Genomic DNA, 23,651 nt, shown 5'->3' with positions numbered 1-23,651 from the left:
TTTGTGTCATAAAGCTTTGTTTATTTACACACACCATGGTGAAGACAGTACACTCAGTCAAGACATGTTTGACATCCTCAGAAATCAGTGAGACAAGAACGTTGGCTAGCATTCTGAAAAGGACCTTGTCTGTCTTCACAATAACCAGGAAGCTTTTTTCCCCTTTGCATTTTTGCCTAAATATTTGTTTGATATTGGGGAAGATGTGATGGCATGGGAAGAAATTCGATTTCCTACAGGTATCTCCAGAAGATAATATATCAGAGCAATAATCTTGGGAACCTTAAGATGTATGGCCTTCAACTCCCAGAATTCCCTAACCAGCTGGGGAATTCTGGGAGCTGAAGTCCACGTATCTTGAGCCTGCCAGTTGAGAAACACTGCTTTATTTCATATTGCCCATGGATCTTCATGGATCCTAAGTGCAAATCACTCTGTGAAAGTGGTCCAAATACCTGAGTATCCTCCATTTAGACTCCACAGGGCCGTTGAAAACTGCAGCAAGGTTTACATTCATGTTAATTCTTCCACAAAACCACCAGAAATCTATTCATTTCTACTGGCAACCACCAGAAACCTGACATCATTATGGAAAAGAGTAGGGACTGCATTTTCTGAGATGCTTTTTACATTTCCCAGTACACCCTGCAACTGGGGATTTTCCCACGGTCATCCATCCTCAATACAAATTCACATCTAACAGAGCTTAGCTTTTTAAGATCAGCCAAGGTTGTCTAATTGTTGTCATCTGCTGCGGAAAAGAAGCAGATAGAACCCTGATACAGTACAAATTAAAAACAAAAACTTGCAGGAAATCAATGTCTTTCCCTGTGGGCAAAGTAGCCAGAGATAGCAAAAAAGATTGCAGCATTGTTGACTGGAAGTTGAAGCACCAGCATATTTTTAAATGCTCCTCCATTTAAATAATTGCTGCACATAAACATAAAGTATCACACACAGGAAAGAAGGAAGGTGGTTTTTCGTCACAACTCAAGGACATCTGCAGAAGCTGGCTTTCTATTTGCAGGGAAGTATTTTTAATCCGCATAAAAAGCATTTAATGGCAGTCTCCAACCATTACTATGAAATGATGCAATTCAGGCCTAAACTAGGCCTAATACAAAGGACATTACAATCTAGAATTTCATTTCCAGGACAACTATTAAAAGCACAAACATCATGATTTCAAGATGGTGGTCTTTGGTTAGCAAAACACATGTCATCACATTCTCCACCAGGGGTTGCAGACCAACGCTGTCATGGTGTGTTGATCCGAGAGATACGAGTTCTCAGTGGCGATATGTCTTCAATTGCATAGTTTTCATGGGGAATAAAAGTTGAACTGTTGACTAAACCCTTTGACCAGGGTAACAGAATACTAGAATATATCCTGCCTCCCTCCCAATTCCCAGGTTTAGGAGAACAAGATATAATAAGTAAAACGGGACACACTAGTGAACTGCATCAATGCATCTCTGGTTAGCCGTGCCAACAGAAAAGGAGGAAATAATTAGTTTTCAGTATGGAGTATCCCTAATACGTATCTCTTGGAGAATGCCATTCTTCCAGTTTTTAAAAGATATACAATCCCTGGTTATCCCAAGGAAACCACGGCTTCTGTTATACTAGAGTGTCTATAGTCACCCGAGTACAGTCTGTTTAGCTACTTCAAATGCCTTCTGAGTTTGCAATGATGGAGCGGTTCAGATTCCAATGCAATTCAGTTTACCATGGAATACTTCTGTATCTGCAGGTACGTGATCCTTAATCAGTATTTCTTTAGAATTATCATATGAGTTCATCCCTACTTCAGCTGCCTGCTGGGCTCGATGAATGAAATAACAGAAAAGCGGGTGGGGGTAATAAATAGACAATCACACCTACAGTATTTCTCCAAAGAGCATTCACTCGCTTTTGCTGTGTGACATGATCCGACAAGAAGCATGTTCTTCCTGGACAACGGTTAATGTAGCAGGAGTATAAATTTCGGAGATGCTATCATTGTTTTCCAGGGCACCATAGGAAAAAGAAGGCTTTAGTTCAGGTTGAACTGCAGTTCCATTGTCGTGAAGATTCTGCATGCCTGAAAGTCGAGAGAAGGACAAAGGTGGAGGGGTTTGAAAACCAGAGAAAAATTCAATTGCTGTCTTTTAACATGTCACTTCCCAGTAACCCAACCAAACTGACTGGGGAATTCTGGGAGATGAAGTCCATCCATCTGAAAGCTACCAAGATTGAGAAACACTGTTCTAAAGTTTTGATCTCAAAGCCTACATTCTGAGACTTAGCCGGTTTGGGAACCAGAGTTGCATCACATTGGATGGCAGCAGGATCGGATTAATTGAGGACAGTGTTTCTCAACCTGGGACATTTGAAGACGCAGAATTCTGGGAGTTGAAGTCCACATTTGAAGACACAGAATTCTGGGAGTTGAAGTCCACATATCTTCAAGAGACTGAGGTTGAGAAACACTGCTATTGAAATATCCACGATATGGACCCCCTTCTTAAATTAGAATGCTACATTTGGTCCTCAGGGCCAAATTTGCAATTCTATGACCGAACTGGTCTTTGCATGATATAGTATGCCTTGCGGCAAGATGGTCGACAAACAAATAAAATAAAAATAAAATAATAATAATATCATCTCCACACTGAATGGGGGACAAAGTCCAAATCTTTGAGGTTTTTCAAGATTCTTGAAGGGTGAGTTAACGTTTTAATCCTCTACAAGACCTAAAGGAAATTTCTCCCTCAGTACTACAAAATTAAATTTAAAATGGCTAAAAGCAGACTCTGAAAAATTACTTATTTAATACACTCATTTCTAGGCCGCCCATCTCATATATAAGACTCTGGACAGCTGTTAAAATAGGAGAAAAGGAGAATAAACCAGGGAAGCGATCAACTTTAAAAATAACATAAATAAAAACCAAGAACATTGATGACACACTTTCAATATAACCATGATCAAGATACGGGTTCTTCCATATTGCTTAAATGCCCCGTTTTTGTACCTGATCTACAGCAAGTGGTACAACCAAATAATAAAGTGAGGTGAAATGTTGGGATAGACTAATCTTTTCAACAGCCTGTCAGTTTTCCCCGCTTATTAAAAAGGTACTAGATTTTAAAATTACTTGGCATGGCATCCATGGAGATGTAAGGCTCAAAAAAGACACATTTCCTCTTGTTTTTAGTGATCAGAAAGACACCTAAAAAGGCAATGAGGCATCTGAAAGAGAGTTTAAAAGGACAAGATAAAGAAATTTAAATTAACATAGGTAAGAGAAAACATGGCTGACGTTAAAAAGTCTTAGCTACATTTGACCTCACAGAAAGTGAGTCCGCAGTCTATGTGCTACTTCAGTTCATGGGGCAAAGTAAACATGTCCAGACACTTTTGAAGTGTAACATCTGTGAAGAGCAGGAACATCAAAAATAGTTCTAACTAAATTTACTTCTTTCCAAAGCCACAGAGAGAGCTGAAGTGCCCTTCTAACCCTCTGAGAGATTTACCCAGATCTTGTTTACTCACTTAAAATAGTTGTGCAACGAGACCTCTCTACCTCAACATAAATTCTTAAGGGAAAGAACAGCATCAGGAGACGTTGTAGGAATGAGGACGTCATTATTATTATGGCTGACTGCATAGTCAGCCAGATGTTTAGGCTAGATTTGGCATTTTTAACTTCCTTTTGAGTCCTTTCTATGGAGCTGAGATAGGCAAGTGCTGTTAATAGTATTAAGAGTATCATCACAGGATGTCAGCTGTTCCAAGACAAGCTGCCTTCTACAATTGACTGATGGTGAACTTGTCAATGCCGATGGTGTTCAAGTGGTGCTCTGGTTGTTTTGGGGTTGCACCCAAGGCTCCTTTTACCATCGGTACTATTTCCCCTGTCTTATTTTTAAGAGCAGTGTTAAGGCAGAATACAAGGAGAGGAAAGAAGGGTGAAGAGATTCACTGCTCCCATGGCTTCTCTCCAGGAAGAAGGCCCCCTAGGCATCTCCACCCCTAAGCAGTCCCTTTGACATCCCAATTCTGAACTGACAACCTTTTCCATAGGCAGTGGTGTCCAGCAATGCAGCATAATGTCAGCGCTCCAACTAACCAACTCCAACCCAATAAACTCCGAGACAAGCATTTCCTCAAAGCTCCATTTTATTAGAGTGTCACGTTGCCACATCTGGGAAAACCCGAATCTGAGAGTTCCGGATCTTCCCTTCCCAATTGAAAATCAAAAGCCCATGCCCTGCACCCACCAGTTGATCACATGGCCCAATCAAGCATCGTCCCAACTGGAGAAATTCCTCCAGCCACTCCCCTCCAGGTGCAGGGTAACCCGTCCTTGACTTTCTGAGAAAGAATGTTGTTGAGTCCAATCTTCTACCACTCTATGAAATCCGCCCTCCCAAATTCCCAGGCACTAAATGTGGCAGCCTCGAAGCTTCCAAATAAAATATGGTTTCCAAGGCTGATACATAAGTCCCGCCCCACATGCATGGTGTGGCATCACAATGCACACACAAAAGGACGAGGCTTCTGTCTTGACACTCCTCCCTTTATTAGTCTATCCTCACAATTTTCCCCTTCTGCAGACCCTGCTCCCCACAGGACTTTCTCAGGACTATCCAGGCAAATATAAAGCCTGCACTTTTCGGTCAAGAGGAAAGTTGACCTTAACTCCTAAGATTGCAACTCAGCTGCTGAGATTCTTTGACTGCGGACAAATTAAGCTTTAATTACCATCAAATATTACATTGATTTGGTTTCCAAGAGAGGCAAAATATAATCAGCCCTTGCTTAGCAACCATTCATTCAGCAACCAAAGAGACGTATGGCTCAAACTTGCAGCTGTCACAACCTCCCTGCAGCCACGTGATCGCAATTTCAGCGCTTGGCAACAGGCACACAATTATAATGGTTGCAGTGCCCCAGAGTCATGGGATCACCATTGGCAAGCTTCACTGGTGGATTCTGATAAGCAACATCAGCAGGGAAGTTGGCAGGAAGTTGCAAGTGATGTCATGTGGTGTTGCGTTTAATGCCTGCACAGAAGTTGCATAGCAACAGCAATCAGAATTGCCATCGCAAATTGGCACGGTCAGGTGATTTTTCAATTTATAACTTCATTGTCTAGTCCAATTTAAGCCATTCATGAAGACTACCTGTACGCATTTCTGATTGTATCCAGTACTGCAATCTGGGCAGGGATTGGGATAGAGTTTCCCACTCCAGAAAACTCCAGACAATTCAGTTTATTTGTTCTGGTTCCTGGTCTATGTAATAAACTGAATTGAACTGAAAACTCTCAAGAGTTTTGGCGTGCATGCATCGCCAAAATGCAATGTGTGTGTGCCTCCCGCGCCTGTGTCCTATCTCCCGCACATGCACCCTGCCCTCCAGCACATGCATGCACTCACACCATGCATGTGCCCCACCCTGCACATGCGCTCCCCCGCACGTGCCCTGTGCATGCGCAACAGAGACTGAGGACCAGCTGGCAGGTGGGAGGTGCGCATGCAAGAATGGCAGAGCTGACCTGGGGTGACGGCTCACACGCCCAGAGAGAGGACCCTGCGTGCCACCTCTGGCACGTGTGTCATAGGTTTGCTGTCACGGCATTAGACATTTTTCAGGCAATCAAGAATACATCCACAAATGTTCCAAAACTACTAGCAAAGAGTGGGCAACTAGCAGCCCTCAGACTGTGTTTTTAGTATGCTAAAAATGATTAGTAAGCTAAAAATGACACTGTTTCCCACAGGGGAGGGATACGACAGGGTTAACTACCGGTTCAGGATTTACGAGCTTCCCTGCACACTGCGAGCTGTGCGCCTGTGAATCGTCATCAGCACGCTGCGTGCAGAGAAGCAGTCTTTGAAACAGCCCTCTTTTCCTGCTTTTTTAACTGCAGCTGTGCCTCGTTCGGTAAGCTGACGTTGAAAAATCAGGAAATAAAGATCAGGTAACAGCCCGGTTGGCGCGGGTGGCAAAAACATCAGCAGACATAGGACCGGTTCTATGTCTGCTGCTCTTCAGAGCTACCGGTTCTACAGAGGTGGACAGAACCGGTAGAAACCCACCCCTGGTTTCCCACCATTCTGAGATGGAAGGTGCTCAAAGTAGCCTTCCAATAGCCATCATACGTTAAAAAGAACAAACCTGCCAAGCAGAGAAAAAGGAAATGCAAGAGACACAGGGTAGTACCCAAAGCCCACCAGTTAGATCAGTATTGGGAACTTACCCCAAACAAAACATACAAATATGGAGAACATCCTCTGCAATAAAGTCCAAATAAAAAATTGCACCTGAAAAGAAAAGAAGCCTTTACAAATAGAACCTCCTTTAAAACAAAGGCTAAACAGTTAATAGCATAAACAAAAAATGTATCTAAGGAGACAGAATTGATGTGTGGATAGATTATATTTTTATAACTCAAAAGCTGGCCAACTGAGTTACTAAGAGAAGAAATGGGAATCATCCCATGGAGCAGGGGTGTCAAACTCAGTTTAATTGAGGGTTAGGGTTAGGGCTGTGTTTGAACTGGGGGGTAGGGTGGGTGGGCGTGGCCAACTGCATGGGCCTGGCCAGCTTGACACCACTCCCCAAACGGCTGCCATGTTTCCTCTTCGCATTGGGTAGATTGCTCTGAAGCCACGCTGCCCGGCCCCTTACGTTTTCCAGGATGGCTCCGTGGGCCAGATCCGACCACATCGTGGACCGGATCTGGCCCACAGGCCTTGTTTGACACCTCGCCATGCAGGATGCACCTCGATTCAAAAACATGGAGCCACATCCCATAACTCAGGGGCCCCCAACCCCGCTAGTGCGCTGCAGCTTGTTCAAAACCAGGCCATGGGAGAAATGGGCAAGCGCATGTCCACCATAGGAGTGGAGATACGTACGTGAGCACACGCCCAGTGGTGGGATTCAATTTTTTTTACTATCGGTTCTGTGGGCGTGGCTAGGTGGGTATGGCCATATGACTGGGTAGGTGTGGCTTTTTTTTTTTTTGCTTTTTTGCAGCCACCCCCTCCACACCCATTTTTTTGGGGGGGCTTCTGGGCCTCAGAGGAGCCTCTAGGGGGGTGTTTTTGCTCCCCTAAGGCTCCTCTGGGGCTCTGGAAGGCAAAAAATGGAGGGGGGGGGCTGAGCTCCTCCCTCCATGTTTTGCCTTCCTGGGCCTCAGCAAGGGGAATCCGGCACAGCTGATCGTATAAACAGCTGATTATCGGGAGGGGAAAAAAAGAAAGAAATACCTTAGGTGAATGTCAGGGAGGCGGGCAGGGTGAGCGAGCATCAGGCGGGAGGGCGACTGGGTGGGGGGTATGGCCAGCCAGAACTTACTACAGGTTCGGTGGCCCACGCCAAATCCTTGCTACTGGTTCGCCCGATCCAGTGTGAACCGACTGAATACCACTACTGCACAAGCGCCCTCTGTTCAAGCACACTGTCATGATGTCTCTTTAACATTGACAATTATTTTGTATTGCATTTTTTTAAAAAATGCTCTGTTAGCTGCCCAGAGAGGTTATTGCCAAACAGGCAATCATGGGCAGTGATATACATCCGCATGCATAAATAAATAAATAGCTTGATATCCAGAAAAAAGGTTGCTGTGGCTTGCTTTATGAAGTCTAGTTTAAACATTAATATTTCAGAAGTGTACCGAATTCATTTTTTTAAAAGATATTTAATTACAGGTGTTAAAAGACAAATGAAAACTTCTCTTATGTGATTTCAATTAAAAGTTTACAAAAACAAGTCCTAGCATTGAAATCTAGATCCGGTTTAAACTCTTTAATCAGGGGTATCCATTCTTGGCAACTTTACGGCTTGTGGACTTTGCCTCTCAGAATTCTCCAGCCAGCCATGCTGACTGGAGAATTCTGGGAGTCGAAGTCCATAAGCCTTAAAGCTGCCAAGATTGGACACCCCTTTTTTACATGTTTAAATAAGTACAGTAGCTTCTTTCTGGGTATTCTTTTCCTAGCGGATTAGAACTGTGGTGGGTACAAAACTCAACTATGCCGAAGAAGTGACTCCTCTGTTGGATATGTACAGTAATGAAATCAAACTCAATAGCAGAGAAAATTTGTTTAGCACCAGAAGCCTGGACTTAATTTGAAATGTGTCTCTCACTGGGAAAAACAGTTTCTTGTTATCATTGTAGGCAATTTCGTTTTAAGCACTAAAATACATATTTCAAGGTAAGTGTTAAGTCAGGGATCTTCTCTCAGTGATGGAAAGAGGTTATTTGCTGATCAGCTCCTTCCATCATTTTAATGCACCAATATACACCTACCTGCCGTAATTCCTATTACAGTAGACAGGATATAACCCACACTAGCAATCTGGGATACATCATACAATTGGGAAGCTTGGGTTAAAAACCTAGGAGAAAAATAAATTTAGTGGGGGGGAAAAAAATCAGACAACACTGCCCATAAATAAGTAACAAAACATTTCACAAAAAGCTGAAGATGTTTCGGCACAAAGAAAGGGAAATTTACAAATCATGAACCAAAAACAGGATCACCAGTCTGAGATTCAGCTATTGATCTCATTGGCAAAACAAGTAGATTTGCCTGCCGAAATTTCAGCTCATTCCAAAATTTCTAGGTAATATTTTATAACGAGGGGTCCTTGGTATCCTCTGAGCTTCATGGATATCTTTTGTAGTCGTTTCATTACCCAAACTGGATAATCAGTGCTGCTAGTGTTGCCTAGTTTGGGTAATTTCAGATCACAAATAGAATAACAGAGTTGGAAGGGACCTTGGAGGTCTTCTAGTCCAACCCCCCCGCTTAGGCAGGAAACTCTATACCATTTCAAACAAATGATTGTCCAATATCTTCTTAAAAACGTCCAGTGTTGCAGCATTTATAACTTCTGGAGACAAGTCGTTCCACTGATTAATTGTTCTAATTAAATGTCTGCAAGAAAACAACCAATCTCAGAGAGCATCAAGGACCCATAATCTCAACCCTGAGCTACAAATATTCTCCTTTTGGGGTAGTACATATATAGACATCAAATGCTCCAGAAAGCAAGAAAATGGGGTCGAATGTTTTCCTATCTTCATAACTTTAAGATGTGTGAACTTCAACTCCCAGAATTCCCCAGCCAGCCATGGGACCAGAATTTCCCTGGCTAAGCAAGGTGATTAAGTGACAGTGCACTTGGATTTTATGACCTTTTTTGTCTCAGTTGTTAAGCAAATCACTGTAGCTATTAAGACAATCTTGTGGTTGTTAATTGAATTTGACACCCCCCCACCCAACCCCACTAACTTTGCTAGCTTCCCAGTTGGGAAGAATGCAAATAAGGATCCATGACCCCAGGACAACTATTGTAAACACTCTGCCATTTGTCAAATGCCCACATTTTGATCCCATGCTGCAATAGTCATGTGTGAGCATTGGTCATAAGCCACTGTTTTGACTTTTTGATTCATGAATAGAATAGAATAGAATAGGAGAATAGAATAGAATAGAATAGAATAGAATAGGGGAAAATAGAATAGAATAGAAAAAAAGAAGACGTGAATAGGAGAAGAGAATAGAATAGAATAAGAGAAGAGAAGAAAACAATAGGAGAAAATAGAATAATAGATTAGAATAGAATATAGAACAGAATGAAAGAATAGAACAGAACAGAACAGAACAGGAGAGGAGAATAGAATAGAATAGAATAGAATAGAATAGAATAGAATAGAATAGAATAGAATAGAATAGAATAGAATAGGAGAGGAGAATAGAATAGAATAGAATAGAATGGAATGGAATAGAATAGGAGAGGGGAAAATAGAATAGAAAAAAAGAAGATGAGAATAGGAGAATAGAATAGAATAAGAGAAGAGAAGAAAACAATAGGAGAAAATAGAATAGAATAGAATATAGAATAGAATGAAAGAATAGAATAGAATAGGAGAAGAGAGGAGAAGAGAGCTATGGGAATTCAGCAGAATGATAGCACGGAGGAAAAACTGTCCCTGTATCTAGTTGCTTTGGCATGCAATGCCCCATAGCAATGTCCTGAGCGGAGAAGTTGAAACAGCTTATGTCCAGGATGCGAGGGATCTGCAGATATTTTCTCAGCCCTCCTTCTGACCCAGGCAACATACAGGTCTTCTATGGAAGGCAGGTGGGTTGCAATTTTTTTTTTTTTTATAGTCCTATCCATTGAAGTCTGTACCAGTCCTGTTCAGTTGCTCTACCAAAGTATACCTTTGGCTACCAACTATGATGATTACAAATGGAACCTTAAGATCCAGAAAAAAAAATATCTCTCATTATTTGTAAAAGGAAGGATGCTTCGCATCCCCATCCCTCCGAGCACACTTCCAGCAATTCACACAAGATGCAACGAGTGTGGGAAGCTGGCATTTAACTGTGTGTTCCCAAATGACCCCTTCCACTGAAGCTTTTTGAGAACAAGAAATTATTCAAATTGTTACTAAAAGGCCCATCTCTGGTTAGAAACAGCAACAAGAATCCAATTACCTAGTTTCCAGCGCTACCTGCCACACAGGCTCTATTTTTGATCTATAATTCATTTTAATTAAATTTGAATTACCTTGACATTTGGTGGTGAGCTACAGGAAGAAAATACACATTTAGGGAGAAAGAGAAGGAAGGAAGGAAGGAAGGAAGGAAGGAAGGAAGGAAGGAAGGAAGGAAGGAAGGAAGGAAGGAAGGAAGGAAGGAAGGAAGGAAGGAAGGAAGGAAGGAAGGAACGAAGGAAGGAAATGGAAGGAACGAAGGAAGGAAGGAAAGAAATGAAAGGAAGTAAGAAGAAAGCAAGCAAGCAAGCTTTGTTCTACTTACTCTGCCTGAAAAGGTTGTTGCCACCATGCACACGGCCATGATGTAAAAGATAGGGTAGCCCAGCTGCATATTCCCCCGAATGGAAACCACGATCATGCCCGCAACAGCTTTGACGGTAATGACAGTCATGGAACCTGAAAAACCGCCAAGGTAACAAGCCTTGTTTTGCTCAAGAGCAGGGGTGTCAAACTCGATTTCATTGAGGGTCAACATCAGGGTTGTGTTTGATGTTGGGGGCTGGGGTGGGTGTGGCCATCTTGACAACACTCATTTCGGGGGCGCCTGTGGAGGCCCAAGAGCTCTGCCAGAGAAAACGGACTCCTGGTAGTGGTGGTATTCTACTGGTTAGGCCTGGTTCTGCCTAGCCGGTAGCGGCGATGAGTAGCAGAGACCAAACCGGTCCTCTCTACCACTCTGCTGTTGGGCCCACCCACCCGCCTGGGCTTCCATACTCGCCTTTATCCTCTGAATTTGAAGCGCAGCTGCTTTGCGTGGTACAGAAGAGTGCCACGCGGCAGCTGCTGAAATGACCGGGATCGTACAGGCTTGCAGGAAGTGAGTTGGAATGCCTCCGCGCCTGGTGCAAAGGGCACATTTGGCATGAGCGCGTACGCACGCACGCAAAGGGTGTGCACACCTGCAAAGCGCGCCCACCAAGCCACGCCCTCTGAACCGGTGGTAAAACTTTTTGAATCCCACCACAGGCTCACAGCCTCTATTTTTGGCTGGGAGGGTCTCCTGAAACCCTCTGCCAGCAACAACGGCGCTCGGGAGGGCTGCATTTTCACCGGCAGAGGCACTGCAGTCCGGTCCTTCGCTATTTCCAGGGTGGCCTCATGGGCCAGATCTAAGTACTCCACAGGCTGGATCTGGGCCTTGGGCCTTGAGTCTGACCCCCCTGTTCAGGAGCAACAACAACGGCGAACGAAATACATTACAGGCAGTCCTCGACATACAGCCACAATTGAGCCGAACATTTCCGTTTCTAAGCGAGACATGGGTTACGTGAGTTTTGCCTCATTTTGCAACTTTTCTTGCCGTAGTTGTTGAGTGAATCACTGTAGTTGTTAAGTTAGGAACACAGCTGTTCATTGAATCTGGCTTCCCCATTAACTTTGCTTATCAGAAGGTCGCAAAAGAGGATCATGTGACCATGGGACAGTGCAACCATCATAAATATGTGTTGTGGTTAGCCGGCAGCAGGTGCAGATGGCTGAGGAGAGCAAGGACTGAGATGAGGGAGCCAGGACCATCAGGGAGTGGAGTGCTGCCTTCAGAGATCGTGTGGGCTGGCAGCAGCGATGAGGAGGTTCCTGAGGAGCCTGTGCCAAGTGCCAAGGACTGCTTGAAGGAAAGAACAATTACAGCAGCACGGGTGACTCAGGAGTAAGGCTGCAAGGTAATGGCCCCTCCCTCAAGAGGATAAAAACCAGGTTTGGAAAAGCGTTCTTTGCAGACAGCAAAGAATCTCTGAAGCTCAACTTGTGGACATCTTAGTTCGAGTTTGGAGAATCTTGTAAATTAGTTCTTATCTCTAGGTTTTTGGCATCATTGACAAACAACTTGGCAAGGCTCTTTCTTGTCGGAGCTAATTAGTGGAAAGCAGCCTTTTACCTTTAAAGGAACAGAATTCGTTATTAAACCTTAAAAGGTGGGGGCTGCTGCCTTTGTCTGTGTTTGCTCTTTGGGAACCCGGTTGGGTCAGAACAATATGAGTCAATTGTCAAGAGTCTGAATTTTGATCATGTAGCCATGGGGAGGCTGCAACAGACATATGTACAGGTGGTCCTTGACTTACAACAGTTCGTTTGGGACCGTTCGAAGTTACAACAGCACTGAAAAAAGTGACTTTATGACCATTTTTCCCATTTGCGACCATTGCAGCATCCCCACTAATCAAAATTCTGATGCTTGGCAACTGACTCATTTTTATAACGGTTGCAGTGTCTCCTTGGGGGTCACGTGATTCCCTTTTGCAACCTTTTGACAAGCAAAGTCAATGGGGAAGCCAGATTCACTTAACAACTGCAGTGATTCACTTAACAACAATGGCAAGAAAGGTCACAAAATAGAGTGAAATTTCACTTAACAAATGTTTCACTTAGCCACAGAAATTTTGAGCTCAATTGCGGTCGTCAGTCGAGGAGTACCTGTAATGGGAATTGCCATCAACAGGAACAAGAGCTTGACTTATTAATCTCTTTCCAACCACTCAGCCCTTGATGAATTTATTTTTTATCAGGATAATTCTTCATGGGGCTTTGTCCAGGCAGCCATCTTCCTGGTGGCTCAGAGCCTTTTTGGAACCAGCCTTGAAAACCAATAAATAAATAAACACATAAAATCTGACTCCTCCAAGGGTCTTGGATCAGGATTCCTGGAATATGAAGATTACAAAACACCTGGAAGGAACCAGCTTTGGGAAAGCTGAATGGCGATGAAATCCCACACACATATCACATGCACGAACTTGCTTCTTTGCGAAACTGAGGCCAGGGTTTAACAATCCAGTGTGTGAAACCAACCTTACGTAAAGAGAAAGAGGAGAAGAGACTTACCAAGGAGGGCTACCAGAAGCAGAATCACCACAATATAGTCTGCTTTCTTCTGCTTGTAGAAATATAAAAGCAGGCAGAACAGAATGATCTCCACCAGCTAAAGAAAGAGAATAGAGAAATGACAATGGGTTTGGTTTGAAATAAGGCTAATGTCAACTTATAAAATATTTCTATGGTCGTTTCAGAGTTGCCAACAGAAAGGGGGGCGGGGGAAAGGGGTTTGAAAGTGCGGCAGCTTGGAAATAGAAAGTGCATTCCATACATAGCTTTTCAAAGATAGTAACTAGGTGACTGAAGTTTCTGCCGTGCAAAATTCTAACTGGAGAACATGACTGATGACTCTTGGCTATGGATGTGTCCCATTGGAGAATATGAATTATGATACACCCAGGGGGTGGAGGGAAAACCAGGGTCAAGGGTGACAATGAATGATGTGTCTCAGAGTTGGCTACACCCAGGCAGTGCCGGACATGTTAACTCCCAATAAATCCTTTTAAAGTTTTGGAAATTTGGCTCAAGACTCATGATTTAATTGGGGTAACTGCCGGAATCCTGACAGCTGGCGTTCCAGGGTTTTTTCGCCTCTTCACATTCTTGCCCTTGCAGGCTGAAGAGACCTCTTTCCCTTTTGCAAATGTAAAAGGGGGTCCCTCCTGCCTTAGTTCCCCAGAAATCTGGGAACTGGGAGTTTGCATTCCAAGTACAAGTAGCCCTTGAATTACAACCATATTGGAAGAGGCCTATTAGGGTCACAAGTTGTAATGGTGGGAAAATGATTTTTACTTTTTTGTGTCAGTCATTAAGTGAACACAGTGGTCATAAGTGTAAGTTCTCCATGGGCTGGGCGTGCCCATTTTTAGCAAAAGCACCACAAAATATAGTCACATGACTACAGGACACTGCAAATAGCCATAAATACAGGTAGTCCTCAACTTAAAATTTCTGTTGCTAAGTGAATTTTGCTCCATTTTACAAGCTTTCTTGCAACAGTTGTTAAGTTAGTAACACGGTTGTTAAGTGAATTGGGCTTCCTCGTTGACTTTGCTTCTCAAAAGCTCATAAAAGATGTTGACATGACCCCCTCCCCCAAGACAATGCAACCGTCATAATATGAGTCAGTTGCCAAGCATCTGAACTTTGATCACGGGGATGTTACAATGATAAATGCAAAAAATTGTCATTAGTCACTTTTTTCACCGTTCAAAGATCACTAAACGAACTGTTGTAAGTCGAGGACTACCTGTACGCATTGCCTAGTGCCTAGTGATGGCGAACCTATGGTACGCGTGCCACAGGTGGCACACAGAGCCACTTGTGCCGGCACGCAAGCTGCAGGCAAACTTACCTCACTGCATGTGCGCACCTCATAGCTGATTTTCAGCCAGTTTGAGGCCTTTTTCAGCCTGCCAGAGGCTTGAGGAAGGCTTCTGCAGGCTTTGCAGGCCGAAAACTAGCCCTGTTTCATCACTTCCTGTTTTTCCAAAAATACCAGAAGTGACTAAACAGGGCTAGTTTTCAGTTTGCAAAACCTGCAGAAGTCTTCCTCAAGCCTTTGGGAGGCCGAAAAAGGCCTCAAACCAGCCGAAAATGAGCTGTGAGGTGCAGTGCAGGTAAGGGGGTGGCATGGTGGTGGCATGGGGATTGCGTGTAACAGGCTGGGGTCATGCATTGCCTTCTGGGTGCTGGCACGTGAGTCCAAGTGTGCAAGTGCATGCACAATTTTTGGCACAGGAGCCAAAAAAGCCACCACAGTCCTAGAACATGGTTGGCTAGGGAATTCTGGGAGTTGAAGTCCACAGGTCTTAAAGTTGCCATGGTTGGACTCCCTTGGCTTAGGTGGAGTGCAGTTTATTTTATGTGCAGGTAGTCCTCGATTTACCACCATAACTGAGCCCAAAATTTATGTTGCTAAGTGAGAAATTTGTTAAGTGAAGTCTTGCCCCGTTTTTACGACTTTTCTTGTCACATTTGTTAAGTGAACTACTGCAGTTGTTAAATTAGTAATCTGGTTGTTAAGTGAATCTGGCTTCCCCACTGACTTTGCTTGTCAGAAGGGTCGCAAAAGGGAATCTTGTGACCCCACAACATTACAACCGTCATAAATGTGAGTCAGCTGCCAAGCATCCGAATGTAAATCATGTGACCTTGGGGATGCTGCAACGAAGTGTGAAAAATGGTCCTAACTCACTTTTTTCAGTGCTGTTGTAACTTCAAGCGGTCACTAACTGAACCGTTGTAAGTCGAGGACTACCTGTATTTCTTAAAAGCTGATCCTGCCTTTCCTGCAGGGCCACGCATACACCAAGCCCTGAGCCAAGCTTCACCCTGACCACCACAGCAGAGCTAAGCTGGGCTCAGACTGGGCTGAGGGAAAAGGATTGGCCCAAAGTTACCCAGGGAGCTCTTGTGGCTGAGAGCTGCTTTGAACCTGGGTTCAAAGGGTGCTGCCAGCCCACACGGCCCCTTAGGCAATTGGTGCCCCTGAAACAGAGGAAGAGCGGAGCATGTTTGGGCAGGCATGGCTGTGTCTGCCATCTTGCTCATGAACAAGCAAACATAGCCCTGTAAGCTTTAGGCAGTGCCTCAGTTCCTGAGCAATTATTATTTTAATTATATTCTTATAATCGTGTGTAATTATTATTTACAATTATATTATCATCATCTTGTGTAATTATTATTTTAATTATATACTTGGTTTATGCAGGTTTTATTACATTGAGATTTGGTTAAAACTATTTATTCAAAATGGATACATATTTTGAATACACATTTTTTAAAAAATAAATCCGTGAAATCTTCTGGGGCCACACGTATTTGCTGAGCTTCTTCTTTCTGCTGGCAGATTCCTCATGTTTGGCTCTTTTGCTCAGAAAGTGAATAGCCTCCCCACTAAACCAGCGTCTCTCAATTACACAAGAACTGATCCTATGTAGTTTGTAAACCCTAGATTATTACAATGAGTTGGCCAACTTGGCTTGTCTAACACACTACAGCAGGGCTGTCAAACTCCCGGTGTCAGGATTCCGGCAGTTACCCCCATTTAAATCATGAGGCTTGAGCCAAACTTCCAAAACTTCGAAGGATTTATTGGGAGTTAAAAAGTCTGGCACTGCCTGGGTATAGCCAACTCTGAGACACATCATTCATTATCACCCTTGACCCGGGTTTTCCCTCCACCCCCTGGGTGTATCATAATTCATATTCTCCAAGGGGACACATCCATAGCCAAGAGTCATCAATCATGCTCTCCAGTTAGAATTTGGCGCGGCAGAAACTTCGGTCACCTAGTTACTATCTTTGAAAACATTTATGGAATGCAATTTCGCTTTGCAAGCTGCCGCACTGCTCCCCCCTCCCTTTCTGTTGGCAACTCTAAAAGACCATAGAAATATTTTATGAGTTGACACCCAGCCTATGGGCTGGATGCGTCATGTGCTGGCCACACCCAGTTTAGCAAAGTGGGGGAAAGTCCCAATACATCACATAATGCTGTCGTGACGACGTGAGTTTGACACCCCTGCACTAGAGCTACCAATAAAATAACCCAAGTGCTTATGTTTAAACACAACCCTCTAAGCTGGACATGAAATAAAGACAGCAATAGTCATCGAACTTGGATTTATATACCGCTTCACAGTGCTTTACAGCCCTCTCTAACCTGTTTACAGAGTCAGCCTATTGCCCCCAACCATCTGGGTCATTTTACCGACCTCGGAAGGTTGGATGGCTGAGTCAACCTTGAACCATTCAGGACACCTAGGGATCCACTGTAACTGCAGATCTAAAACTTAATTTGGGATCACATCATGTTAAATCAGAGATCTTCAAACTTGGCAACTTTAAGACTTGAGGGCTCCAACTCCCACAATTCCTCAGGAGGAACTATGGGAGTTGAAGTCCACAAGTCTTGAAGCTGCCAAGTTTGGGGGCTCCTGTGTTAAATCATAATGTTATCTAATTGGTTTGACTTAATACAATTTATTAATACATCATTGTGATTTAGAATAGAATAACGGAGTTGGAAGGGACTTTGGAGGTCTTCTAGTCCAACCCCCTGCCTAGGCAGGAAACCCTACACCGCTTCAGACAAATGGTTGTCCAACATCTTTTTAAAAACTTCCAGTGTTGGAGCATTTACAACTTCTGGAGGCAAGTTGTTCCACTGATTAATTGTCCTAACTATCAGACAATTTCTCCTTAGTTCCAAGCTGCTTATCTTCTTGATTAGTTTCCACCCATTGCTTCTTGTCCTACCCCCAGGTGCTTTGGAGAATAGCTTGACTCCTTCTTCTTTGTGGCAGCCCCTGAGATATTGGAAGACTGCTATCATGTCTCCCCTTTTCCTTGCAAATCATAGTTTATGGAAAGGGGGCACTTTTTTGATGACTGAGAACCACTCTTAAGCCTTGAGATGATGGTGGCAGTATTGTGGGGAGGGTTGTTTGTTTCCTTAAAGCTTTGGGGCAGATTCTTGATTATTTTTAATTACAGTCATCCTTGTTTCAGAATTGATCTTTCTGAAGATAAAAAACCTGTCTGTTTTTTGCCAGCACCAGACTGCATACAGTTCTGAGAATGCTCATCCTTGCTTCATGGGTCAACTTGATATATGAACTCAGCTTTTGTGACTCACTCAACAAACCAGTTAAAACTAAAGCTCTAGAGCAGGGGTCGCCAACCTTTTGGACCTCAGGGACCACCAAACTCATAATTTTAAATCCCAGGGACCACTAATATGAATTTTGACTGACGCTGGCTTGCTGACGTTGGTGGGAGAGAGAGCGAAATCTGATTTAACCTCTTCCTCTCCCTCTCCCTTTCTCTTAAACACAGAGGCAGGTGTGGGATTCAAATTTCTTAATAACCAGTTCTGTGGGCGTGGCCTAATTTGTGGGTGTGGCTTGGTGGTCATGTGACTGGCTGGGCATGGCTTGTATGTAAATATTATAAATATTTATGTAAATATTGATTTTTTTTTTATAAAAAAGAGCAACTTTTACCCAAAATCAGGCAAAGCAGGAAGGCAGATTGAGTTGCTCACAGAATCATAGATTCACTCAGAGATCTATCTTTCTGCCATCAGCTACCTGAATCTGCACTGAATAACAGAAGCTTCAGTCCTAAGGAAGGTTCGGCTCTGCTTAAAAGCGGAGCTGAAGATCTAAAGATTAGCTAGAAAGCAAGAAATCCAATGGTTTCCTGCTTTCTAGCTAATCTCAACCTTCTCCAGCAGAACAGCTGATGGTCAAAAAAAAAGGAAAAATAGCAACTTAGCAGGCAAGTTTGCCAGGTAATGAGTGAGTGGGCGGGGAGAGTTCCTGCGGGCCTTGTGTTCCTGCACAGCCTGGATTAATTGCTTTGGGGGGGGGGGTGCTCTGGGGGTGACATTTCTCTGCGGACCACCAGAATTTTCTCCTGGACCACCAGTGGGCTGCAGACCACGGGTTGGCGACCCACTGCTCTAGATCAGCCTTTTTCAAACTTGGCAACTTTAAGAGGTGTGGAAGCCTTCTCCCCAAATTCCCCAGGCAGACACCAATTCTGAGAATCAAAAGCCCACGCCTCTTCAAGTTGTCCAGATTTGAGAAACCCCAATGTAGATCAAGGAAGCACGTTAACCACAGAGCAAGCACAAAATCTCACAGAGCGAGGCTTAGGCCTTTAAACGAAACAGCGCTGAGGAGGAAGACCATAGATTAGACTCGATGAAATGGATCACTTTACCATATACAGAAGGAACGGCCAGCTGACCAGGTGCTTTCTGATGTTCTCCCCTGTCATGACTTCATGATTGTTCGGTCCAAAGGTGATCAGCAGGTACGTCCCAACAATGGCTAAGGCGCAGCCTATGAAGGACAAAACGTAACGCCCTTTGGCAGGATGAAGACAGGAAAAGCTGCGTTAGTTTCATTCGTTTGGAGGCCTACAGCAGCTCTGAGTTATAGTTACATGCACAAAATGAGTTACAAAAATGAGATGGGGAAAGCAGTACAGGCTACCCTTTTACATGGATTGGAATACAACTCCATGCTAATGAGACTTGCACTGCGGGTACAGTTATGCAGGGGGCTGGCTGATTTAAAGTGGGCACCCCACTATTTTCCTGAAGAATAAAGGAACTTAGAAACGACAGACACAGGACAGGGAAAGGTCTTAAAATGAATACCATGTAAGAAGAGGGACAGGTAGCCCTTGACTTATGACCACTGTTTAGCCTAACGTTTCCATTGCTAAACACCACAGCTATTAAGTGAATTTTGCCCCAGTCAAAAACCTTTCTTCCACAGCTGTTCAGTGACTCACTGCAGTGAAGTTAGTAACCCGGTTGTTAGATGAATCTGGCTTCCATGGTTGGGTTGATGACCTTTACTACGGAGAAAGGTCCCGTGAACTTTAGCCATCAACTTCTTACTAGGGAGCCTTAACCTCAAGTATTTAGTGGAGAGGTGGACCTTCTCCCCCAGATGGAATGGCCTTTGTGGGGCCTAGTGTTTGTCTGCCTGTCTCTTATAAGTTTGCGCCGCTTTAGCTAGCTCTTTTTTAACATTCTCCCAAGTTGCTTTCAGCGTTGACATCCAATCGGTCAGGCTGACTGAGGAGGGGGGGGATCCCTTGGATATTCAGGCATTGGGACGAAGTCCATGCTGCTCACCACTTTGAAGAGGGTTAGTCCTGTGCTTCTGTGAACAGCTTTATCGTACGCGACGGAGGTCCACCGAATTGGACTGCTGATGATTCACGTAGCACCTCAAATACTGCTCTACCATGGCGTTCAATCTCTCTGCCCCCCCCCGCCCCCCCCAAATTGGTGCTTGGATGAAAGGCCAAGCTAAGGCCCAATAGTCCGCAGGAACTCCCTCCAAAATTTGGCTGTGAACTGGACTCCTCTGACTGAGGTAATTCGCCACGGCACTCCATGCAGGCGGCAGATGTGTTTCAAAAACGGCTTTGACTTGGCTTGTTAGAAAGTCGCAAAAGGGGAATCACACTACTCTGGGACACTGCAATCGTCATAAATAGGAATCCGTTGTGGAGCATCTGAATTGTGATCCTGTGATCATGGGGATAATTCGTGGTATTCTACTGGTTCAGCCTGGTTCTGCTGAGCCGGTAGCACCGATGAGCAGCAGAGACCAAACCGCTTCTCTCCACGACTCTGCTGTTGGGCCCTCCCACCCGCCTGGGCTCCCATATTCAACTTTATCCTCTGAATTTGAAGCGCAGCTGCTTTGCGTGGTACAGAAAAGTGCCACGCGGCAGCTGCTGAAGCGACCGGGATCGTGCAGGCTTGCAGGTGGTGAGTTGCAACGCCTCTGTGCCTGCGCAAAGTGTGTGTTTGGTGCACGCACACACACAAAGTGTGCGCGCGTGCGCAAAGCGCACCCACCAAGCCACACCCGCCAAACCGGTGGTAAAACTTTTTGAATCCCACCACTGGTGGGAATGCTGCAATGACTGACTTTTACTTATCGTAAGGTCGAAAAAAAGGGATCATCACGGGGCAATGGAACCGTCATAAATACATGCCAGTTGCCAAGCGGCTGAATTTTGATCGTGTGACCATGCAACGATCATTAAGTGTGAAAAACTGTCGTAGGTCACTTTTTTTTCAGTGTTGCTGTAACTTCAAGCAGTCACTACATGAATGGTTGTAACTCGAGGGCTACCTGTGCGTTACAATTAAAAGGATTAGCAAAAAAAGAAAGAAAACAAGAAAACGGAAGAAGGAATGCTCCCCAGGGGCCTGGATATAAATGAACAGGGACAGTCCTGTCCCCTTTTCTTCTGGACTTCTAAGATGAGACACCAACTAACACCCCTAACCCACCTTTCTGAAATGACGAAAAAGTAGCCAGCTACCTCCAAGTCGGTCCTAACAAATTAGCAGGTATGAAAGAAGCTAAAAAAATAATAATTGCAATGTTAAGAGAGAAACCAATTCTTGTTGCTTTGTACCATCCATGCAAGAGGAAGCAAGAGGAAGCAAAGGTAAAAGAGACATGCTGAAGACGGACAGTCCTGAAAAATGCATCCAGTCACTTACTCAAGAAGTCTTTAGGTTTCCATTTTTCCCTGATGAATATGACTCCAACGATTGTACTGGCTGAATGAGAAAATAACAAGCAATGAGCTTTGCCAATGCTAGAGAGAGCCGGTCTGATTAGTTCAAGCTGGGGCATGCGTGTATTTTCACGTGTGGAAATGTTTGGTTGATTAGGGGATTTTTTCCTGTTTTATTTTTGAATAAATCAGCATAACTGGGGAACATCTGGCCTACATATCCTGGATTTGGGTGGATGTAAGAATGTGGATCTTGCTAGCATCTTAAAGATTTGGTACGTGCATCGCCGCCTGACCTTGCTTCCATAGGAGTCAATTTTATATGGATTGTCAACTATTTCAGTTTTTGAGATATTTCTGACACTAGAAATATCAATAAAGGAGAATATTTATAGTTCAGGGTTGAAATGAGGGGTCCTTGGTGCTCTCTGAGCTTGCTTGTTTTCTTGCACCTAGACCAGGCCAAGTCCAAAAATGCCAGGGAATTTATAGAAACCTGGCACTCTGACAAATCAGCCATCAATAGACACATAGATGTTAACCATATCTAGAGTCTATGCAAAAGAGACAACCAACCAACCCAAAAGCAATAACAATAGCACTTATGTACCGCTTTACAGCCCTAAGCAGTTTACAGAATCAGCCTATTGCCCCCCCAACAATCTGGGTCCTCATTTTACCCACCCCGGAAGGATGGAAGGCTGAGTCAATCTTGAGCCTGGTGAGATTTGAACTGCCAAATTGCAGTCAGTCGGCAGTCAGCAGAAGGAGCTTGCAGTACTGCACTCTAACCACTGCGCCGCTGTGGCTCAAAACAGAACAAAAAAAGACTCCAATACCTCCCCAACAGTAATCAGCATTCAGATCAGCATAGATAAACTCCAAGGTCAACTTCAGACCAACAATCAAGTAAGCAATAGCCCAATCAAGAAACTGCCAAAGAGCCTGATGGCTATAGTAAAGGGTCAGTATATCTAATATTACACAACCTGGCATGGCATACGTCCAGCAATGGAAAAGTGAAAACACGCCCTCAGAAAAAGAGATAATAAAATATTAGTTTGCACAGAATTGGACAGATGAATGTTAGAATTAAAAAAACAAAACGGAAAAGAATACTACAATACATGGAATAAATATTACCAATGGCTGGAATCAAGAGGTCGGAATTGGAACACAAAATAACTAGGTTAATAGACCTGGAATGGGATATTATATATGTATTAGAATCAGTATGTTGGTCAGAAATAATTGTATAAGATTAGCAATGTATAAATAGTATATATGAGCCTCTGTGGTGCAGTGGTTAGAGTGCAGTACTGAAAATTACTTACTGCTGCAGCCAGCTGCCTACAATATGGCAGGTTCAAATCCCAACAGGCTCAAGGTTGACTCAGCCTTCCCTCCTTCCAAGGTGGATAAAATGAGGACCCGAACTGTTGGGGGCAAGAGGCTGACTCTGTAAACCGCTTAGAGAGGGCTGTAAAAGCACTATAAAGCAGTATATAAGTCTATTGCTATATATGTCATTTGTATTTCACTTGGGTATGTAGGGTGGAAGAAATGCCAGAATGGTCACACTGTATTTGATATACCTCTATGTAAATAATAAAAATATTTATATATAAAAAAAGAAACTGCCAAAGAGCCATCAGTAAACAGCCCAACCAAAGAATCCCTACTTCCACCACCACCGACAAGCAAATCACCACAATATAAACTGACAGCAAACCCCATTCCATTCTAGAATTAGAATTAGAATTCTTTTATTGGCCAAGTGTGACTGGACACACAAGGAAATTTGTCTTGGTGCAAATGCTCTCAGTGTACATAAAAGAAAAAATACATTCATCAAGAATCATCAGGTACAACACTTAATGATAGTCACAGGGTACAATAGCACTGATGATGTTACCAAGTTTGGGTAACAAAATGTCTGCCAGAAAGCAAGAAAAAAGCTCAGAGACCCCCAAGGACCCTTTGTTAGAAATATCATGGGGGATAAATCACACAGCATCATAGGAGAAGCCTGCAGGTGCCAGTCTTATCTGCATGGCAGAAGGAATAACCTTGAGAAACAGGAGTTTCAAGAGTGCCAATGAATATACAATGGTCAGATAAAAGACATCTGTGTTCTAGCCAGAATTGTCACCTGAGGTAAACATCTCAGACAAACCCTCCCTGGTTCTCCTGAAGA

At 43.8% G+C, this 23,651-nt stretch overlaps 1 protein-coding gene across 1 annotated transcript in view; it reads right to left on the bottom strand.

Annotated features, from left to right (window-relative positions):
• The window catches only part of NIPAL3 (NIPA like domain containing 3), a 32,012-nt gene continuing 8,361 nt past the window's right edge, over nucleotides 1–23,651 (bottom strand). The window contains 9 exon segments of the mRNA XM_026702604.2: nucleotides 1–2,083; nucleotides 3,140–3,234; nucleotides 6,251–6,314; nucleotides 8,312–8,400; nucleotides 10,836–10,847; nucleotides 10,849–10,969; nucleotides 13,394–13,490; nucleotides 19,118–19,263; nucleotides 21,438–21,497. Of these exon segments, the coding sequence (XP_026558389.2) occupies nucleotides 1,905–2,083; nucleotides 3,140–3,234; nucleotides 6,251–6,314; nucleotides 8,312–8,400; nucleotides 10,836–10,847; nucleotides 10,849–10,969; nucleotides 13,394–13,490; nucleotides 19,118–19,263; nucleotides 21,438–21,497 (863 nt within the window). The 3' untranslated portion in view covers nucleotides 1–1,904.

This window comes from Pseudonaja textilis, chromosome 10 (assembly GCF_049901715.1).
Source record: "Pseudonaja textilis isolate UNSWEBS1 chromosome 10, rPseTex1.2, whole genome shotgun sequence".
NCBI lineage: Eukaryota > Metazoa > Chordata > Lepidosauria > Squamata > Elapidae > Pseudonaja > Pseudonaja textilis.
The sequence above is the reverse complement of the archived record's forward strand: the minus strand, read 5'-3'. Positions and strand labels throughout refer to the sequence as shown.